Source organism: Loxodonta africana, chromosome 7 (genome assembly GCF_030014295.1).
Source record: "Loxodonta africana isolate mLoxAfr1 chromosome 7, mLoxAfr1.hap2, whole genome shotgun sequence".
In the NCBI taxonomy this organism is placed as follows: Eukaryota; Metazoa; Chordata; class Mammalia; order Proboscidea; family Elephantidae; genus Loxodonta; species Loxodonta africana.
The window spans coordinates 47,882,246-47,905,777 of record NC_087348.1 but is presented as its reverse complement, the minus strand read 5'-3'; the positions used below and the strand labels follow the sequence as shown (position 1 = coordinate 47,905,777).

Genomic DNA, 23,532 nt, shown 5'->3' with positions numbered 1-23,532 from the left:
CCTGAGCTATCTGTGTCTGGTGGGGCCCTTTGGCCTTTTGGGTGTTCCAGAAAACACTGAAAGAGTTTGGGGATGACTAAGTGAAGGTACCATTTAGACCATATGGGCAATAGAATTAATTTAACAACAACAAAAAAAAAACAAATCCGTTGCCATCGAGTCAATTCCAACTCACAGCAACACTATAGAACAGAATAGAACTGCCGCACAGGGCTTTGAAGGCTGTAATCTTTATGGGAACAGACTGCCACATCTCTCTTCCATGGAACAGCTAGTGGGTTTGAACTCCACCCACCTTTTAGTGCGCAGCCAAGTGCTTTAACACTGCGCCATCAGGGCTCTGCAGAATTAATTTAGGAAACCAGAAACAACCTCATACATGTTGTGTTTGCTGGAAGAGGAAGAAGTAGACATATGTGTAAATATGATTTTTGCATGCTGCCACTGGCAAAGGGTCAGGGCAACAGGACGTCTGGCTGATCCATTCTTCTCTCACAATAAACAGCAGCCCCAGCCTCAAGTCCCCTTCCTTGCCTCTGTTGAAATCGTGTCTGCAACACCAGTATTTTGCCCGTCAGGGCTCCCATACTGTCTCCACAATCCCACCCCCTTAGGCTTCCAGACTGTTTGCCTCATGATGTGGTGACTACTGTTTTCCAGAAGTCAAATCCAAACCACTTCCTCCTTGTTTACTCCCTAAAGAAGAATGGCAAAAACCTCAAGAAAGGCAACTAAAGTTTAGCCAGAAGAGTGGTCTTTAAACTAAGACTCTGAATTCAAATTCCACTATGGCCACCTACTACCTGTATGACCTTATAAAAGTTATGTAATGGTTCTGTGCCTCAGTTTCCTCATCTGTAAAATGGGGATAATAATTTCTACCAGAAAGACTGCTGAGGGCCTAAACAAGATTAAAAAAATAGATAGTGTTTATAAAATGCGTAGAACATAGCTTATAGACACAGTTTTCCCTCCCTTGTTCTTGCCATCTTCAATGCTTTTCTGGTTTGAGTACATAGCAGGGGCCTAGATAGAATATGTACCATGGTTCAGGGCAAGTCAGAGGCATTCCAAGAATTTCTGAGCCCCTCTCACACCCTTTCAAGAGCCGGGGTCCTAAAAACCTACCCCTTCCTGTCCCAAGATTTCCAGATAGCCATCAATAAGGAAAAGAGCTTCCCTCTCTTGTTCTCTGGAGAAGGGTAGAATAGGCAGGCCTGTTATTGCCAACACCCTACTACACAAAGGTCCTTCCAGAGCCAAGTGGCTCCTGGATGTAGGGAGAAAGGAAAGAGGGTTCAAAATCCACAGGCCTGACTCCAGAGATCCTCAGCTGACACAAACTTATTCCAGCAGAAGTGGAAAGACAGGTTTTCAGCAATAAAGGTTTAAGAGCAATCCAAACTTCAGGCTAGGTTACTGGAGTTCAGTAAGAGCTTCACTTTTTATCTTCTCCTTCTCCCAGGATTCTCTAAATCTCACTAAGAGACAAAGAAAGAAACATTAGGAAAAAGCTGTCAGGAGGGTTAGAAGAATAGAGTTAGAGGAATGCAAAGATGAGCAAGACTTAACCAATTATTCTAAAAAGATAAAATTAGTCATTATTTATTGAGATTCTCCTATGCACACAGCAGGAATAAAAACCATAAATCTGCTGCCGTTGAGTAGATTCCTACTCATGGCCACCCTCTAGGACAGAGTAGAACTACCCGATACAGCTTCCAAGGAGTGGCTGGTGGATTCGGACTGCCAACCTTTTGATTAGCAGCCAAACTCTTAACCACTGAGCCACCAGGGCTGCATAGAAATCCTAATAGTTATAAAATCATCTAACAAAAGTCATAATAAGGACAATGCCTCTTCTCTAATTCGGAGTGAGATTTAGTGGCTGCATTTCTAGGACAGGCTGTGCTCAGCCTCCCTTCCCTCCCACCTTCTTTATGCTTTATACCTCTGAAGTCACTTTGATTGGGCTCTGAGGCAAAGCAGCTTCAGAAACACTAAGTCTGGCTGGGCTGAAGTCAGCGCAATAGTAGGCTCTCTCTTGGCGGAGTACCAGACTGGGACCTCATCCCCTGATTGAGATCGCTTTCTCCTTGAACAAAATTTAGAGCTCTGCGTAGAACTAAATAAGAAAAGACCTATCGGTTCATCTGGCAAATCAAGGTTCATATCCTTTCCGGAAACCAATGTTTTCTATTACTTGCAACTAACCTGAAGGCTTCTCTGCTTGATTGATTGATTGATAATGGGCCCCCTAGTGGATGTTTCAGAACATCCCATTGGTCCTGCTGCCTGCCTTCAGTCCTTGAATGCTGGAGATAAGACCAGGAAGAAGAGGGTGAACGTGGGTATCCTTGCACTAAAGGCTTAGTGTGGAGTGAAAGTGGAACTGGGTTGTCCGTCTGGTGTGACAAAGGGTCAGAGTACAACTGATGGTTCATATTTTCTTTCTAGTCAATATCTTGTGTGAGAAGGATTCAGAGATCATGAGGAGAAGGAAACATTAATTAGTTGTCATTCAATCATAATTTATTGAATACCTACTGTGTGCCAGGCGCTGTGCTAAGTGGTTGGGCTACACGCCTTTGTCTGAGGGGACAGACAGCTGCAGAGGGGTATGTCCTGTGAGGGAGGGATTAAAGGCGGCTGTTTATTTGGGAGGGCTAACATTGGCTTACCTAACAGGCACTGCTTTAAATATGTTCTCTGTATTAACTCAATTAAATGTTTACTCTTGCCATTCCCCAGGTTCCTCATCTATAAAATGGGCATAATAATAGAACACAGCTATGAGTTGGAACCAACTTGACGGTACCTGACAATAATAACAGCAGGTTATGGAGTTATTATCTGAACTAAATGAGTTAATTTTTAGAAAGGCTTTAGAACGGTACGTGATCCAGAGTACTATGGAAGTGTGCACTAAAATAAGAAAAACGAGGGCGCCTCACCACAACCTTGTGAAATGAAGTACCATTATTATTTTCATTTTACAGATGGAAAAACTAAGGCACAGGGAACTAAGTAACTTGCCCTCAAGTCACTGAGCTAGCAAATGGCAGAACCAGGATGTCAACATGGGCAGCCCAACATCAAAACCCACTCTGTTAACTCCTAGGCCATACTTTTGCTTGAACATGTTGTTGTTAGCTGCCATTGAGTCAGCCCCTGAGTCATGGTGACCACGCACAACAGAACAAAACTCTGCCCGGTCCTGTGCCATCCCCATGATCAATTGCAGATTAAACCATTGTGATCTATAGGGTTTTCACTGGCCTATTTTCAGAGAACATACTGATCCTTTCAACAGGAACGATTTCAAGAAAATCACTTTTAACAGGAATGATTTTCATTACGGTTTCTAAAGGAAGCTGGCATCAGCCTTGATGAGCTATTAAATGAATTTCGAAGTCATCTGGGATGCTCAAACATTTTTGGATTTTTTAGTCTCTTCTAAATGAAACACAGATTACTTGTTCATTTGGTGTTTTGGGAAAAGTCTGATTCTCCGCCAAAATTTTTGGCTCTCAGTTTTAGTTTTGGAATTATTCTTTTGGCTAATGAACTTGGTAAAAGAATCGAGTGTTACTTAAAGAAGATTTTGGCTTATTTGCTGTCTCTTATTGCTCCTTGAAAAGAATTCAACACTAATAATTTAAAAACAATGGCCTTCATTTCTATAGAAAGATAGACAACTAAATATCTGTTTTCTGGAAAAGTCTTTATACTTAGAAAATTGAGGTAGGAAACGTTTTCTGTTCCCAAACATATCCTCTAAGCTTGTTGACCAGTACGTAAATGAGTTAATTTTCAAAAAATATCAGTATGACTGGATGAACTCCCTAGCCTCCAGAGTTTAGAGACAATTGATGGTGCAGTGGTAAATCACTCAGCTGCTAATCTAAAGGTCATTGGTTCAAACCCACCAGCCATTGGGCAGAAGAAAGATGTGGCAGTCTGCTCCCATAAAGATTATAGCCTCGGGAGCCTATGAGGCAGTTCTACTCTGTCCGAGAGGGTCGCTGTGAGTCGGAGTCAATGCAACGGCAGTGAGGTTTTGGTGGGTCTGATGAATTACCTCAGAGGCAAGGCAAGAGTGAATGCTCTTTTAGCATAATAAGCCCAGGGTATTAATTCTGTTAGGAAGAGCATCAAGATTAGTGAGAGAAATTGTATTTGTCATATAGATCAGAGCAGAGAATTTCTGAAAGAAATTATTCCTGGCAGTGATGAGGTATGTTTGATTTCAGGTAATCCAGCCCAAGCCAAGCCACTACGCAGGGTTGCAATCTCCCCACCATGTTTCTCTTCCCATCGTTCCAGGTCCCAGAGACAAGCGCTCACCCCTGGGAATTCAGAGGACACTGAGACAGAACCCACCCTCTTCTCTGGGAAATGACTCTAACTTGAGGAGGAGAAAAGCAAGAGACATTCAACATTGAAGGCGGGGAAATTTGAGCCCTCCAGAAAGAGCTGCAATAGTCCCATATTTGATTATTTCTGTGGGAAGGGATGGTGGCTACTAGGAGAAAAGAAGGTTTGTGGGGACACTCAAGATGAATGCAATTAAAGAAAGAGATTAAGGGCAGGAATTAGAAGGAGATGAACTTTTCTTGGAACGGTGCTACTCACACTTGCCCAATCCAGAGGGAAACATTATATACACACACACATGTGCAAATACACAAACATGTAAACACACAAAAGCATACAAGCACATACACTGAGGTACATGCACACACACACACACACACACACACCAGCTCTTATGGTTTGGGGATAAGGAAGCTGGATCAGGTCCACCATGCCTGATCCTCCTTCCCCCAATCCACCCTTACTATTATGTAAGGCCGTCAAACCACCAGTAGCTAGAAATATAACCTTCTTGCTAAGCTTCATCTTTCCTGCAGTGTCCTCTGCACCTAGAAGAGTGCCTGGCATGTTGTAGGTGCTCAATTATGTATACTGAATAAATGCTCGAATAAATAATACCAAGAGATGCATCCTGAGTAGCAGAAAAAGAGTACCATAACTACAGGGTACATTTTGAGGGCTCATCCAGGGCATTTGAATGGAGCATGATGTCTAGTTACTTCTGAACCAAGTCCAAACCTAGAATGAAGCTGAGAATATATTCCCCAGAATGTCACCAAGTTGTCCAAGTGGACCTAGCTAGAGGAGCAGTGGTGTATACAAGAGTGTGTAAAAGTGGTATATACATACATATGAGGTTGATTGGATCCAAATAGATAAAAGCCAGCAAAGATTTTAAGAATTGTACTGCCAAAGAGACCATGGATCTCGACTAAAAATTCTGTAGCTGTTAAATTCTCAAAATGAACGCAAGCCACCAACTGGTTGTGAGCTGAGATGACATTTAACTGAGCATGTGTGGACCATTCTAAAACTCTCTTCCCTCTGGCATGGCAATCAGCCTATTTACCATAGTGGCTGTTTCATCCTCTAGGGTCCTTAAGTGACTTCAATGGGCAGAACCCCTCTGTAGACCTGCAGTAGAACTATCATGTGAGCAAATGATAAACTAATTTTGTTGGGGTTATTGAGATTTGAGAGTTGTCACTATAGGAGAACTCAGCCCATCCTGACTGATACAATTAAGAATGGTGATATAAGACAAACATAAGTCACTCTTCCTTCCCTCATCCTTACAATCATTGATAATCAATTGGGATGCTTTTCTAGTGAGCCCAGATAGTGTCTGAGAAACTTCCTCACTCTCACTTAATCACAGTTGACACTCCTAATTTAGAAATGTTTTAGGAAAGAGAATTATCTATGCCAACTAGCTAGGCCAGCTATTACAGGTATGCCTAGCGGAGTCAGGTACCCTTTGAGATCCCCTCTTCACCAAACATGAGTTTTATGATTCCTGGTGGCAGTTAAGGAGGTAATGCATTACTTTATTGAATGACAAGCATGGCCACTCTCTTTCAAATACCCTAAAATCTCCTGCATGATTGGACTTCAAGATAAGACATCAAGGGGTGTTATACTCAGCACAGAGGTTCGAAAACACAAGAATATGATAATGAAGCAATATACTTCTTTCCTAGACATGTAGCTTTCCTTTTTGAATCTCAATTTCCTTATCCATAAAATAGGGTTGGTAATAGCCCTTATCTCACAGGGTTGTTGTGAGAACTGAATGACCTAAGGTACATAAGAGCTTGGCACATAGTAGACATGTGGTGAATGGAAGCTTTAGCAGATGTTTTTGGTGTTCTGCTCAATCCCCTCCTTGGGTTGATGCACCCATCCTCAACTGTTGGATCTATGGCTAACAGCCCATAACTGATCTCCTTCTCCAGAGATTATGCCTTTCTCCCACAAGTGGCCCACAGCCAATGATTGATTGACATGAGTGCTCCAAGGCAAGTCCTCTTACCTCAAGGGGGACAACTCAAAGTTAGAATTTCCCTAAAACTATGTTCTTGCTCAGCTTTTCTTCTTCTCTATCCTGTTTTCTTCAAGACCTTATGGGGTTTCCTAAAAGTATTCCTTCAAAAAACCACATGAACCTAAATCCTGTCTCAGGCTCTGTTTCTAAGAATCCCCATCTAAGACAATAAACCCACTGCTGTCGAGTCGATTCTGACTCATAGCAACCCTACAGCTACTATTAATAATAAATAGCAGGCTCCTAAGATGGCACTGGAAACCCGGTGGCAATAGAGGTTAAGAGCTGTGGCTGCTAACCAAAAGGTCAGCAGTTCAAGTCCACCAGGTGCTCCTTGGAAATCCTATGAGGCAGTTCTACTCTGTCCTATAGGGTTGCTATGAGTCAGAATCAACTCAACGGCAATGAGTTTTTTTTTTAAGAAAGCAGTAGTGCCCTGAAGCTACTGAAAACCAAGAAGGGACATCATTTGGGGATGATTCTAATATAGCAATGGGTAAGATCCCTAAACCAAAAAGCTAGACGAAGTTTTTCACAAGTTGTGTTCTTGGAACTGTTGAGTGAGAAACCTAACTTCATTTGTGAATGAAGACAGGGCAAAAGAGAAAGGGATGATGGGAAGGGAAGATACTGGAAATAAACCTACCCAAGGAGCTCTGGAGGGTCCTAGTGGGCTGAGCACATTCCACAGAACCAGCCTTTCTCGTGATATCTGTCCCTGGTACATAAAATGCTGTGAGCTGGGGACTCCCCGAGGGGAATTCTCAAGTGAAGAAAAGAATTGCTTCGTGTCTGGATGTTCTGTTGCCTGTTGGAAGGGACAGCTAGGCTCCCATCCCAGTAAGAGGCCACTTTGGCCAGGCTGAGATTCACTTCTTTTCCCTGAAGAAATCAGTGCCTTTCCTCACTGCCAAACATCAGGTCCTTGGCAAAAAACAGAAGAAAGTATAGCGGGGCATCTGGAACATTAACTAGCATAAGCACGTGATGCCCAAGGAGTTTCTCTAGGATTAAAGAAGTGGTCACCCCAGGCTAGGTCAGGGGAGGTCATGGTGTATTAACACAGCTCGGATTCTCAGGGGGTCAGCTGAGCTCTGAGTAACATGCTGGGGCCCACGTGGTACAATTGGGAAAAAAGTCCAAACTGGGGGAGAAGAGGCCTGCCTTCTTCCAGCTTAGTCACAAGGAACTTGTCACTGATAATGCTAAGGATAATAATAGTGATGATGATGGTGGTGATGATAGCTACCACTGACTGAGCCCTTGCTATGTGCCAAGTACTTTGTTAACTACTTTGTAGATGGTCTCTTGTCAAATCTCCTACATCATAGGCACTTTATTAGTCCTATTCGATAGATGAGGAAATTGAGGCTATGTAAATAATCCAATGGCCCATAGCCGGGAAAAGGACAGAACCAGGATTAACTTTGGTTTGCCACTGTTTTACCTCTAATTCATTTTATATGAGGATATCAGTTGACTTGGATAGGCTTCAGACACGAGGGTGTGGATGGTTTGGTTGTAGAATTCTCCCCTTCAACTCCTAGCCAACGTGCCTCGTGTACAGCCACCACCTATCTGTCACTGGAGGCTCGTGTGTTGCTATGAAGCTGAACAGGTTCCAGTGGATCTTCCAGACTAAGACGGAATAAAAAGAAAGGCCTGGAGATCTACTTCCAAAGATCAGCCAGTGAAAACCCTGTGGATCACAATGGTTCAGTCCACAACCAATCTTAAGGATGGTACAGGACTGGGCCTTGTTTTGTTCCATTGTGCATTAGGTTGCCATGAATCAGAGCCAGATTAATGGTGGCTAACAATAACAACTAGAACACAACAAGCTTCAGATAACCTCCTTCTTGGATCCTTCCTTCTAGTCTTATAATTTGGAATAATAGTTGTCCTCTTCAATAAACTGAGAGGAAAATTTAGGATCAGGAGAGTAAGCAACTGGAGAAGGGCGGCTGCTCCAACTGAACTTTTCATTCAAAAGGCTATTTGAAAATTCCATGGCTTCTCCCATGAGCAGTTTGTTATTCCAGCCTGGAAAACATTTGAGAAGTGACAGAAGCAGTTAGAGAATTCCCGGGGAGCCAGATCATGCATGCAACAAAGGAGTGTACCACAGATGACTACAGTTCTATATTTGCCTTTTTTTTCCTTAAATGGAGGCAACTCGCTTTTTTTCCACACAATATTTGGAAGGCTAAAATCTGATTACTCCAAATAACGGACAGAAAAAGATATTGAGGTTTTGTATATTCATCCTGACCTGGTTGAGATGGGAAACAGTAAAATAATGTTTTGTCTGCTTTATGGAATTTTTGGGACAAAGAACTTGGTTTGGCCCCTTGACTCTGATTTCGGAAAATAACCCAAGCAATCAAGATGCCTTTGTTTTCCAAAATAGACAGGCAAGTAGGGGCTACATTTGGCAAATTAACTTTAGGAAGAAAGGGGAGCCTACTGCAGTCATGATATTCATTGATTGAATTGATCATATGCATTAAGGCCCACATCATGTATTATATATTCATTGAGGTTCCAATGACTAGGGCACCTGGGACCTCTCCTTGGGGACTCCATGATCGGTGACAACATCCATGTAGGGGAGAGGATATAGCATGGAAGCCGCATGCCAGGACCTCTCCCAAATCTTGCCTAATGGGTCTCTTTGCACGTATCCTTTCTGGTTACAATGAATGGGTACCTCTAGTCCCTGTGAATTTTGTGAACCATTCTAGAAAATTAAGGATCCCATGGGAGGAATGAGCCAGCAGGGGCTGGCAGTACAGAGTCTGTGTGACCCAGCTGTCTTAGTCGTCTAGTGCTGCTATAACGGAAATACCACAAGTGGATGGCTTAACAGAGAAATTTATTTTCTCACAGTCTAGGAGGCAGGAAGTCTGAATTCAGGGTGCCAGCTCCAGGGAAAGGCTTTCTCTCTCTGTTAGCTCTGGGGGAATGTCCTTGTCATCAATCATTCCTTGGTCTAGGAGCTTCTCAGCACAGGTACCCTGGGTTCAAAGGATGCACTCCCCTCCTGGTTCTTGGTTGTAGGAGGTCCCTCTGTCTCTGCTCCCTTCTCTCTTTTATGTCTCAGAAGAGATTGATTTAAGATAAACCTAACCCTGTAGACTGACTCCTGCCTCATTAATATAACCACCTCTAATCTTTTTTTTTTTTTTAATCCGGCTTAGTAAACATTATAAAGGTTAGGATTTACAACAGCAGGATAATCACATCAGATCACAAAATGCTGTACATTCACACAATAGTGGGAATCATGGCCTAGCCAAGTTGACACTCATTTTGGGGGGACAAAATTCAATCCATGACACCAGCTCTGGGTGGCTGGGTGTTAGAGAAAAGCTGCATGGGCAGTCAATGAAGAAGGATAGAGTCCTTCTAGTTTGTGACCCAGTCCCAGGGGACTAGATTAAGAGTTTTTTTTGTTTTTATTTTTTTTGCCACAGAAGTGGCTGACTATGAGGAGTGGAGATGTGGAAAGGGAAGCCTGGATCTATTTCTGGGTGAGAGTTGGATTTGTGCTGATCCTTGCCACGTAGTTAGTTATAAAGTTGGGGCTTGCCCAACTTGTCCCTTTTATAGTGCAGCTTATTGCCTCTCCATCCTCACAGAATTAGTCAGAGTTTAAAGTCACTGATTTTAAGAATTTGAGAGTAAAAGTAGCATGTACTTTGGATGGCTTTATTCTCCTTATACTCTTTTTGGACAAGCTGTGGGAATCCAGTCAACACTGGATTTTGAACCTGACTCTGTAACGTAGTTTTTCTTACAATGACATGAGAATTGAGTATGTCCTTTTACTGCCTCAGTGGGAGGCAGAATTCACCAAACTTAATGAACTGCCAGGAAGAAGAGTAAAAGTTAAAAATACGTATGCTTTTGCCAGGAACTCCACAATCTTCCATCCTCCCGCAGCCCGCGTCAAATGTGTAGGCGTCTCCACCCAAGCATTCCCAGCTGGGCTGAGAGGTGACAAATGGGTAGAGTGCACCATTAAGCTTCCCTAAAGGTACCTGAACCCTCTGTAACCTGTGGTTCTTTGGTGTACAGCGTCCTGGATTCCTGTTTATGTCACTCTGTACCCGGAAAGTGAGGTACCCAGAGGCTCAATGCCTTTCGTGGCAGCCACACAGCTCCTCGTTTTCAGAGACACTGTCCTTTATGGTTCTGCCATCCTCCGTGGTCAGAAAAGGGGTGTAGCTGAAGGGGCTACTGACAATTCTCGGGGGGAGTGGAGGGGTTTCTTCTGATGACATCCCGTAATTTCCCCTGTCAAACAACTATTGGCATCAGAGCAAACAGCCTGCTGAAGTAGGGTGGAGTTGCTTGGTCTAGAAGATTATTGCTCAGAGAAGAGATTGAAGATGAAGTTGGCCCTGTCTAGCTACCATCAGAGTTGTGCTCATAGGCACTACCATGTGAACCTGAGGAAATAAGGCTTAGGTTCTAAACTTAAATTCCTCTCTTAAAAATGGCTTGGTTTTGCCTGGCTCAGTAGCCCCCTTGGAAAGCTGGACTCCAAATGACAACCCAACAGTGTATGGTTTACTAGGGGTGCCCAGGGTGGTCCATGGCATGCCCACTGAAGGAGCCATGCTCGAATGGTGGAAGATTTGAATTGACATTTTTACATCACACACATATACAAACACACAAACACTATTCTAATTTTTTTAGTGTTTCTCTAGGTTATACTCCCAGGAAACATACACAATAATGTTCATAGTAGTACTGCTTATCATAGCAAAACAACTGGAAGTGAGGCAAGTGTCTTATCTCCAGGAAAAGGGATAAACAAAAATGTGGTTTATCGTGTACTATTGCAATATAAGACAGCAGTAAAAATGAATGCTACATGTTCTTGTAATGGTTACTTGTAACAGTGTGGATGAACTTAGAAACACAATGTTGAGTAAAAAAGGGGCGAGGTCAAAAACACTACAGACAGTATGATACTTTTTAGAAAGCTCAAAGGAAAAAGCACAGCTTGTTTAAGCATGCATATGTCTGTGACAAAATTATTTTTTAAAAAAGCTGGGGAGTGATAAACACAAAAGTCCAAATAGCATTTTCCTCTGGGGAGAAAAGCACAAGGCTACGATAAGAGAAGAACACAAAGGTCAAGTTATTCGTGATGCACTAGCCTTGCACTGGGTAACGGATGTGTGTGCTTCTGCGTACACAGCATTATAACTTAGATATTGTTGTTCCCATCCAGTTGTCTCTAACTCATGGCGCCTCCATGTACAACAGAACAAAACATTTCCCACTCCTGTGTCACCTTCGTGGCCGTTGGTAAGCTTGAGTCTACTCTTGGCAGCTGTTGTGTAGTGCTTTGCAACCTAGAGGGTTGTGATCCATAGGGTTTTCACTGGGTAATTTTCTGAAGTAAATCACCAGGCCCTTCTTCCTATCTGTCTTAGTCTAGAAGCTCTGCTGAAACCTGTCCACTATGAGTGACCCTGATGGTATTGGACTTACCAGTGGCATAGCTCCCAGCATCACAGCAGCACACACGCTATCACGCGTGGCAAGCTGACAGATGGGTGGTGGAACTTAGATACAGGTTACATATCTCATTTGTATGTGTGAGATATTATGTTAAGAAGATAATAAGCTTTTGAAAAGAATGTATCTATACCGATAATGACTTACCTGGGTGATAGAGTACAAATTTCAGAGTTCCAAAGGAGCTTAGAAATTATTTAACCCCAATCCCCAATTTTACATATGCTGAAATGACTTCCAAATTGTGAAGGATTTGGCCAAGTTTACACAATTCTTTAGTGACTGAGCCGAAATCTGAACACTTGTTTCATAACTCCCAGTACACAACACTTCTTTTTCTACTCATCCTCCAAATTCTTTTTCTTTTGTTATGGTGAGTAAAAGCACCACTTAACTGGCCCTCACGAGGGAAGGGTAAACACCTCTGATGTAGGAGGAAGGTCAAGAAATTCGCTGGGCAAGCAAAGTCACATTTCTCTCTGGCTGGGTCCTCCTCTGAAAGAGTGGTTGATTTTGATCAGATTTTACCCATATGAAAGTATTTATAGTTCTACCTTATGTCTGATTTCTGGTTGTTATCTTAAAATAAAGACTTTCTTGTTTTTGTTCATAAGGATGAAAAATTTGTCAAAGGGTATTGATTGCACGACATGACTGATATAATTGATTTCACTAAATTGGATAAGTTTGGCATGTGTTGTGTTATATGTATTTTTACAGAGAATAAAAAAATGGCAAGCCTCAAATTTACTGATGAGTTATTTTCTGTAATTAAGACTTAATAACATTTTGAATGTGCATGTGATGTAGACTTGACTCCAAGGGGAGAAAGTTTTTTTGAATGAAGTATCCATTTTCACCAAGCATTTGAATAAATGGCTAGTATTCGTGAAAAGAATACTGATATATCACATCTATGTATATTACTTACTTAATATCAAATACAGGCCTTCTTTTCACCACCCCCCCCAAAAAAAAAAGAATGAGAGAAAACAACTCCAGTAATTTAGGCCATCAGCCTGCCATTTCACTCAATGGGTATATGCCGAATAACATGAAAAGAGGCTCTGCCATTCTCTCAGTGATTCTCCATTTCTGTACATATCTCCATCGCTGTGTGAGAATCTCGCCATGCTGAGTGTGATACTACTGCTGGAAATCATGCATTTTATGTCCATAACATAGCCCTTACATCTTGCCACCTACTTCCAGAGTAATGATTTGTTGTAATCTTAGAGGAAAACCGTGTTCTGTTGGACCTACTGAGAGACTATATGCTTGTATACTATCCTTTATAAACAATTTAAGGAATTTTCATGGCCTATAGTCATTACAGCTATTCACCTACTATCTCCAGTGTTCCTTCTGAGCACCTAGTAAGGTTGCACGTACCTCTACCCATGAAGTTAGGTGAAGCCAAGGGACTTGCTTTGGCCATTGATATATGAGCAGAAGTGAGGTACATAATAACATTCAGGAGGAAGCTTTAAGAGTCAGTGTAAGACTTTCCATACTCCTTTTTTCCAGTATTGACAAGTGTGGAAGTATGGAGATGGAGTCTTTCCAGCCTCCCTGAGTGAGGACAACACAGAGCAGAGTCTCCTAGCCAACTTGTGATGGAAATTTCACATGAGTGAAAAATAGCCTTGGGTATTTTAAGCTTCTGATATTTTGGGCAAGCCCATTCTGTCTGATTCATAGGATAATTTTGATTATACATCATTTTTACTCCATCTCACTAATTTTAGATAATAATTTTCATATAAGATGTGACTTCCTTATATATCTAGGGTTCCTAGAAACTATTCATCTAGGACATTGTAGCTTTCCATCCACAAACTTCTCTGAAAGGAGTACTCGAGGAGCTTAGTGTATAACCCACAATAGCCTCAAATGAGAATTGAAGAAGAGGCAGCTATCAAGAGAAATTTGAATCCACATTTATTGATGAGAGAAATATACACAAAAGTTAAAACACTTAATGAAATATTGGATTCACAGATTATTTCCAGCATATAAAGAATGTCCAGTTATTTTACACATGAAAGGTTACAGTAATAAGTCCACATTGTAGGAAAGCTTAGAAAGCTAAAGGTGAAAACAAGAGAACCCAACTACCCAAAATGTGCTTTTCTGACAAGGCATTTCCTAGTACCGTATATAAGAAACAACCCAAGAATTAGCTGAAGTTTTTATCTTCTTGCACTCATTAGTCTTTAAATACTATGTGTCATAGATGCTTTATGTTACATGACTTCACACCAATGGGCATTGTGAATCTGAGGGAAACAATCTTATCTTTCATTCTACACATACAAGACTCTTCAAAAAGAATCCTGCCTAAAGCCTAGTTTCCTTTCAGTAAGGTTTCCATCCAGAATTTGACAAGAGTTGAAGAAGCCACATTTTCTAGGAAAAAAGTGCCTGTCCACCATATCCCCTCATCCCAGTCATCTGGAGAAAGCACTGCAAATGAACGTGCTTCATGCTCTCGGGGGATATCTTAGGCTTCACTTCTGTCATGAAAAGAGAGGGCCACTCAATGTTCCCAAGAGCACATGACCATTTCTTTTCTGTCCTTGGGGAAGAGGAAGAAGGGGTTACAGGAGCAATAGACCTCACAGCATTCCATTTAGTGATAATGAGACAGAATGAGTCTTTTAGGAGGCAAGTGTATAATTACAGTTAATCTCATCTGCAATCACTCAAAACACACACACAGAGCATATTAGGTACAGGAAGTCGTATCTTCCTTCACATATGTGGGATCTGTGCTTTGTCAGTTCCCTGCCCTGAAACTCCAAAGCTGCACACTGACTGTTCCCGTGCTTTTAGTGTTCTGCCTTACTACAGACAACCGTGCATTTTCCTAACAGAACTGTGCTTTTTTGGGGTTTTGCCTGTATGGCAGAAACACACATGGATTTCTTCTGTGCCCTAACTCAAGAAGTCAAGGGGGACAAGACTCTTCAGAATCCTTAAATCATGAAAATCACGATTAGTACTTGACAGTCAGAGAGGCTGCCCCTTGCCTAAGGACATGATGCTAACATACACAAGAACAGAATAACCTTTAGCCACTCTGAGCCCAATCCACCTAGTGAAGGAGGATTGTAGATGAATGCCCTCATTCTAAACCTACCTAAGCCTAGAAAACATTCACTGTGCATTATACACAAGTGAGATGACCATTCACTAAGAACCTGGACACACATCCACCCCACCACTGCTCTGAACTGTGTATTTACAAAGGTGCTGGACACTCACACAGACTTTCAAACAATTATCAGTACAAAGGACTCACGGATAAGTTCCTCACTCATACGTATCCTCAAATCACATTACCAAAGAGGAGAAATGATTCACCGCTAGGTGTCTAAGAAAGAAAAGAAGGGTTTTCAAAACACCAATCAACATGTCTACTGCACTTAGATGAACAGCCAAAAAATAACATTTACATTAAATTACAATACATCTATACACCATTTCACTGAAATTACACATAGTTACCTACTGTATAGCTACACAAAGTGCATAGGCACTGTTCTTCATGCGTGAACCAAGTGTCAGCGTGTACACACCAGAACTTCATGCTTTGACAGCTACCTGTACTTGAAAACCACAGAGACAATCATTGCCAGTTAAGGATACACCTAATTTGTTTACTTAATGAGGAGCAGGTTCAAATACATACCAGTACACTTTCTACGTAACCAACTATTTCTTAAAACACAGACCTTGGCAAAAATATGAGCCCTACCAACCATACCAGGAAGTGTGTTTGGCTGAAGGAAGACACCTTATCTTCGTAGTGGCTACTGATTTGCCTTTTGGGGGGAGGTTATATAGTTTGTTATTTACCTGAGGACAAATTCACCTGGGCTTCTTCTGAACAGTTTCAAATGTGACCGTACACCTCCACCTCCAGGCGCCAGTGATAGGGTATTGCTTCATAGCTGGTACTGAATGTTTTCTTAAAAATATGTGCTCACTTCATATAACAATGTGACATTTACTACCATTTTGCTTGGCAAGAATTAATGGCAACAAATCTGTCCTGATTTGCTGCCTAGCGTTCACCCTCCAGTCTCTGCCACTCAGAGTTTTCCTAAGCCAACTTTCACATAAAACAATTAGGAAGGCATGAGGGATTCTGATAGAGGAATGATTTCTCTGCTATCACCTTGTCCTTGATCTTTCTTAGAGGAAAGTAAAATTGGAATGCTTGGCTGGAATAACAAGTCTTGGTGTCCAAAATAAGGAGTCAGCACTAGTCCTCTCGTTAAATAGGCTACTTGTTTAAATGTATATCCTAACCAGCTAAGGAATTTAAGCAATTATGAGTTGGAATTGACTCGATGGCAACTTTTTTGTTTTTTTAATGGTCATTTTGTTCATTGCATCACTAAGGACTATGTTCTGAAATTTCTCAAGTGTGGCTGTGTGCTCAGGAAACAACCGATACCTGTAAATTGCTGTAGAAATTTCTTGTGCTCCAGAGAGTTATAATTCTACATGTGTGGCTATATGGAAAATCCCATAAGAAAATATCTGTCTTCAAAATTACAAATATTAAATAGATTCATTCAGTGTACACTGAGTTTTTCATGATTTCTGAAGGATAGATAAAAACCTATAACATTATTAAAGGCTAAATTAATATTGGACTTATAACATCCAGGAGTAGAAATACATTTTCTCATGCTCTTTATAAATAATAGCAAAGAGGCTTGGGTATTTGTTTTAAACAAGAATGTAAGATTAGGCTGGAGGAATTTGTGGGTTTGGGGTACAATACTGATCAGAGGGCAATATATTGTCCCTGGTAACATAGATTCTTACCAGGAAGCCAAAATATATTTGCTGGCAGCAAAATCAAAGTAGATTCACAGTTTGCCAGCTCTCTCCTCAAACTGTAGAAAACAAATAGAAAAACAATATACAAAAATCCTCACCAAGGTAGCATTTTATATACAAATTTCTACAGTGATCAGATAATCTGATCCATGCTGTGAAGCGTGGAGATACAGTGCTGAGGTTTGCTAGGAGAAGGAGGAAGAGAGGGCATTAAGGTGACTGGCAGAAAAACCCAGATGCTGAAGGGTGAGTTCCTAGTAAGAAAATGAACTCTTCCAGAGCATTAAGCAAATAGCTTTCTGATCATACATTTCAGGGAATTCTCTCCACAGGGGAGAAACTTCAGAGATGTGCTGAACCAACCTCCTTGGCTAGTAATTCTGTGCGCATTTCTCCCCTACAAGGCAACAGGCTGTTTCCAGGCAGGGTAACTCGTTGCCAGGGGAAGAAACCAAGCCCCAGAAGGAGCGAGGCTCTGACTGCATCATCCCATCTCCACCGGGGATGCTAACAAAGCTCACAGTCAGTTGCTAGTTCCAACACTCACCCAGGGATTGGAGGTGTCTCTAGGGGAACTGGGCATCTGTTGCTACCCACTCACTGGGTCAAATGATGGCTCTGCTGAACAGTGGGATCTATTCCAGTAGCAGATTTTAGTCTCAGCACAAAAGGCCCTGCATAACAATCAGAAAGACTATAAAAATAGGAAAATGGATATTTGGCCAGAGGTAGGAAGGCAAAGCAAGGCTGGACAAAGGGGAAAAAACAAAACAAAACAAAAAACTGACAGATGAGGAATCATTCAGGATGCTATTTAGGGTGAATGAAATAAGAACTGAGGGACTCTTCTCACTTTTCTATAGGTTCTTATATGGATCAATTAAGAACGTCTTTATCTGGCTGCACTAATGGGGAAAACAACCATCCTTTTAATCCTAGCGTAACATCTGGCATCCTCACATCTAAAGAACCAAAGTCTTTACCGGAAATGGAAGCTACACACAACATAACACCAGCTCTACTCCATACTTAGCAGAAGTCCAGACAAAGAGCAATGATGAAAGCAATGGCCCGCAGCAGCAGTACCAGAAAGTACAAGAGATTGTTCAAAGATCTTGGCTGGTGACATGCACTTGCAGACCATGGATTTTCTGAGATGTCCCCCAAAGCCATCCACCCTAGAACTCCTCAGCATTGAAGAGTCAGCAAAACACCATTGCCATAAGTTAGAGCTTTTCCACGCACGATGTGACGCCTATCAAAAAGCAAACCAGGAGAAAAATTGGAAAATGAATTCCATCAAACATTCCTGCATATCTCTCCAAAGAAAGGACTTGGGCCAGGCTCCTCTGTGAATGGTTGTGCATGTGTGCACACAAGTGGTAGCGGGAAGGTATTTACAGACAGTTGCTATTTACTGTGCAAGCTTGCACCGAATTTCATAAGAGTGTTCAAGTTTATTTGCCAAAGGCTCCCAAATTCCCATACTGGCTTGGCAATTAGGATTGTTTGCAGACGAAATTGGGTGTTTTGGGTATTCAGAGTGGGCTCTGTTGCTACCGCACAAATGATGTAAGAGATTGGGTGAGGCTCTACACTCATCCAGTCCTCTCCCGTGATGCCAGAAGCATGCATTCTTCCCTGAGCTAAACTGCTACTTGTATTAGGACAGGGAGTTTAAGTAAAGGGCAATTTTATAAAAGGATGTCTGTTTGTGTCCCCAAATACCACGCTGTTGATTCACATGGCCATCTTCCCAATTTGTTGTAAAAAATCAAGTGAATAGAGGCTTGAATTTAATTTCCCCCAAAGGGAACGAGAAAAATTTATAGATCGTTATTGCGGGCTCCTCCAACTTAAAATATAAGTAATATTCTGCGGCAGAAAGCCCCTTAAGAAAGAATAAATTAAAGCCAGAATCAAGCTGGAAAGAGGTTTTAACCATTTAATCTACACTCTTTGCTTTACAAATGGGAAAAAATGAGGTTTGGAGGTAAAGTGACTTGTGTAAGTCACACGGCTAAAAATTGGCAGAGTCTAATCCCGATGTTTCTTCCGCCAGATCAGGATGCTTCTCATCACCTCTATGTCCTTAACTGAATTTTCTGTTTTGGGCTATGAAATTATATACTGTCTAATTAAGCTTCCCTGTCATCTATTCTAAAGCCAACCCTTGTACCAACATAATATGGTCCTTTATAGAATTGGCTCTCTTATAAGCAGCAGCAATGATGAGTGGAATAGGAAGAAAGGACAAGAAAATTGAGTTTCCCCTTGGAGAAAACCATAACAAATGTTTCAGGGGCAGCTTCTAACTCATTTCACCCAGGAAGATCAATCTGTCTATAGTGCCACCTGTCTGAGCTGGCACTCAGTGGCCCTTCTTCTAGGTTTTAGCCAGAAGAAATCGCTACAGATAATGAGACCATGAATCTTCCCTGAGAACTAGATTTACAAAATTCTCACTTTAGAATTCTTTCAAGCTCTTTGTTATATTTTAATCTTCTTAGGCCCCCAGACCATAATATCCTTATTTGAAGAGCAAGAGTCACAGTCATTGAAAATCCCATTTGGTCCTTTTTCTTGGTTTGGAATGAGTTTAACTGTAGAATAAGCAAAGCAAAACCAGCAACCTAGACAGCAGTATGGTTCGGAAAGTTAAAGAGCAGTGAAGTGGGAAGGACCGCCTCCACTGGGTATAAATGCTAAGTACTTTTAGTCATCAAACCAGGCACAGTGCTGAGACTTGTTCGCCAAGAGTCTGAACTATGGAGACATGTGCGTTCGTACTTGGATTTATTGCTGTATTTAATGGGAAAATATTGCACATGTAGAAACCTTGATTCTGACAAAAGTGAAATATTAAAACCTGACTTTTACTATTGACAGGAAACGGAAGTATGGTATTTACAAAACATGATAGGATTGGGTTTCCTTTCTGGGCCCAGTAGATGAGTTACCCCACCCATCTACTCTGAAAGGGCTTCCTGACTAGATACATTTGTGAACAGCATACTTCCCCCATGCACAAGTGGAAATGACCAGAGATCCTCTCATCAAATGGTCGTTGTGATTTCTGGCATCACCTAACAGGGGTATATCTCCCCATGAACTGAATTTCCCCTAAGTCCTTCTCAGCCTCCACAACTAAATCCAGCATCTTGGCACTCTTTCTTTAGGCTTTCATGAACATCTAGCTGACTAGTGATTAGAGAGAAGAAGAAGTAAAATATTTGTCTACCGTGGGGCATGGTAACTTCCTCAGGCAGTGATCAGACTATAGGCTGTCTTTTCACACCGAAAATGAAGTAAAGGATTGAATCCGGTAGCTATTTTGGTGCAGACATTGTCACCTAAAGTCCTGTGTTGAGGATCTGTACAATCTAAATGATTGTCTTGATTCTCTGATGCTCTTTGCATGTTGTTGTTGTTGCGTGCCATCAAGTCAAGTCCGACTCATAGCGACTCTATAGGTCAGAGTCGAACTGCCCCCTTAGGGTTTCTAAGGCAGAAATCTTTATGGGAGCAGCCACTGGTGTGTTCAAACTGCTGACCTTTCAGTTAGCAGCCAAGCACTCAACCATCGTGCCACTAGGGCTCCTTGCTCTTTGCATAGAGAGGCACATCCTGAAAGCTCTGAGGTAAAGCGTTACCTTGAGAGATAACTCATTGTTCTCACTGATGGGATTTGATCCACTGGATTTCAGTAGATAATCAAATGGGGATTCCACTTGGGTTCCCCAAAGGGCAAAAAATGAGAAAGGGAAGTATTAAAAGTTGATTTAGTTGGTTTACTCTTGAAATGATTCTCTGATTCCTAAAAAGAGGTGAACGAGTCTATTACAAAATGGTGTTGCCAAAGCACTGACTTAAAGGCCAGTTTCCTCTAACATGATGCAGTGCGTGTATCTGCTGCTATGTCTGTATATAAATATAACATTTATGTATTATCAAATATTAATGGACTGTAACAAGCATTCCTATCTGTGTTGGATCTATTAATATAAATCTCTGCATATAACTGACAGGTTATACATATCCCATTTACAAAAACGTCATTAGAGGTATACTCTGGATCCATTTGTTCTGTTTATGGCACATATGCTGGGCAAGGAAAACCCCAATGGGTGTGGCATTGGAAGAATGAACAAGACCTAAAAAACCAGAGTGTATATTCATATATCAGCTCTACATACATCCTGGATTTTTATGCTAGTCTTGAATTTTAGAAATTGTTTATTTTTAACATGATTTATTGCCTTTCCAGCTAAGGGTGATTTTCTAAGTATATTTTAATGAGACTTACTGCACAGAGTCTCAAATCAGAAAAGTCTGCTTTGTTAGCCTTTATGCACCTAATTTTTTTTGAACATATTGTCCCTTTATGTATTTATAGGCTAACAGGATAGTTAAGGGGGGAAAAAAAAACTGAAGATAAAACAAACTGGAAAGACTTTCAGGCAGAGCACTGGGAAGACAATCCTCTGGGAATACATTTTGGGATTCAGGGTTTGACAGCTCATTGAGAAACATGTCAGTGTATACAAGCATAAAGCTGACCTTCAACAACAACTCCTAGATGCTTTGTCTAGATTCTTCTACTCACCATAAACACGCTCTTGGGAGCACCACTTGAGTTAAGACAACCGTTACCAGTTTCATAGCTAAATACAGGTCCCCTTAGCCCACAAGGTTTGCTCTAAAGTATGCATTTTCCGCTACTACATTTCAGCACATCCTCGGCTACCTGATAACCTGGCATCTAATGAAAATAAAGACTAATGCCATTCTTTAAAAACAAAAACAAAAAAAAAAGTAAAAAAGCTGCTTAATACTGCTCAATAGCAATCCTTCTCCAAAAATAACTGGTGTTTGAGAGACAAGAACTACTGGATCTCACATCTTTTGTATGTTCCAAAGGCATCTGAGTTACAAGAGAGGAGTCAGAAGGAGTTGGTATTACAGGGTATGTGATGTCAATAACACCCTCACCTCAGACAAGTTGCATTCTATGACTATTCATGAATATCTCCACATTTATCTGCTGGCTTTGGATGACATGCTCCCACCTGTGGGTCAAGTTCTACATACTCCTTAGAGTCGAATGTGCTATATTTATCAACGATTCATATTCAAGTCCTCAACAAACTCTCAAACCCAGCAACCTAGGAAAATACTGTGGGCTATCCAATAGTAAATGATAGTAGAGACATTAAAAAATTTAACTTGTATAATCCATCAATAAGAATTCACTGGGTGCCTACAGCATGCAAGGCATTGCGCTTCTCCAATTATATATGGTTTACTCCTTCAAACTTTCATAGCCGTGAAAAGATCTCCTGTGTTGCATTGTGTAGAGTTATCCCACTTCATGGTTTAAGGCTGTTTAGACTCTGCCGTAGGAGTGTTACCTTTATAGGACTTCGCACATGCTTGTTTTCTGTTCCTTTGCACAGAGAAGGTTGGAGAAAAGACTGGCTGTGCTTCCAACTATGTCCTGTAACTAGTTTTATATGCTTTGACATAATATAACAAAAAGCTTTCTGCATACTAGATAAATACTAGTTTTTTTTTTTTCTTAAGAGATGTTATTAAAAGATGCACAGCCAACACAACTGTCCTCCATATGTGAGGACTGTAAAATGATGAGGCCTTCTAGGTTGATGAGAATATGACTCAACCAGATGGGGATTAAAAGTGTCTCTTTCGTTAGAACCCAAACAAGGATCTTAGGAGTGAAACAAGAAAGTGAAACAGAGATCAAACAATCTTACTTGATTTCACTATGCCAGGCGAAACGCAAACCAAATATAAACAAATTTTTATAGATGAATCTGGTTAAAATTTATATTGACTGTGCTTTATTTTTGTCAATATATGCAGTGGTCATGTATAAATTACTTCCTAACCATTATCATATTTATCCCTAATTATAAACATACTTTGAACTTTCAATAATTATTCATACAAACTACACAAAGTAGGGTAGAGACACAGTGAGCTCCATACACAACTGCCTTTAAGACTATGGCTCCCACTAAAACGTTGAAACATTTAACTCAAAGAGGCTACTGAAAATGATTTGTCAGAGTTCCCTAAGACAGGTGCTTGCTTTTAATCAACACATGTGCCAAACTCTACAAGACGTTTAAAGGAAATTACTTCTAGAGGCTTCTAACAAAATCTCTTGTGCATAACAAGATGAGACACGGAGAATACTTTAAGGAATAACACACTGAGTTTGCTCATTATCCCGAGTCCCTGGAGTGTACCGCACTGCTTCAGTTGCATCCCCTGGGAAAAGGGCATCCACATTTCTGCATCTTGAGAGAAAGGGGAAGCAGGCAAGAATGTGTCTCCCATTCAAACTGACTCCTCCAGCAGCATCCATTCAAACAGTAATACATATGAGAAAGTTAGACAGTTATGAAGCATTATTTGGCAAAGACACAGCACCGTGCCTACCATCACCAACTCACAATGGTTCCTCTAAGCCTCAGCTAACAGATTAAGTAAACATAGGAATATAATGTGGGGTTTTTTTTTTTCCTTTTTTTTAAAGAAAGCTTGTTTAATCTTTATATCATCTTTTACCATAAGATACGCTGGGGAGTCTATTCAAGAATTTGCTGAGAGGCATATCCTTATTTTTCACGTTTCCAAGGCTCGTCCTCAACGCTGCAGTCGGCTGACTTTCCGTTGGCTGCCAGAGTTAC

The 23,532-nt window shown here is 41.2% G+C and overlaps 1 protein-coding gene across 9 annotated transcripts in view; it reads right to left on the bottom strand.

Moving 5' to 3' along the window:
* The window catches only part of SLC1A2 (solute carrier family 1 member 2), a 201,519-nt gene that overhangs the window by 7,973 nt on the left and 170,014 nt on the right, over positions 1 to 23,532 (bottom strand). For all 9 annotated transcript variants that reach the window (XM_064288302.1, XM_064288298.1, XM_064288299.1 and 6 more), the window contains one exon: positions 1 to 23,532. This exon is cut by the window's left edge and continues 7,973 nt beyond it. In XM_064288302.1, coding sequence (XP_064144372.1) covers positions 23,461 to 23,532 — 72 coding nt within the window. In that variant the 3' untranslated portion in view covers positions 1 to 23,460.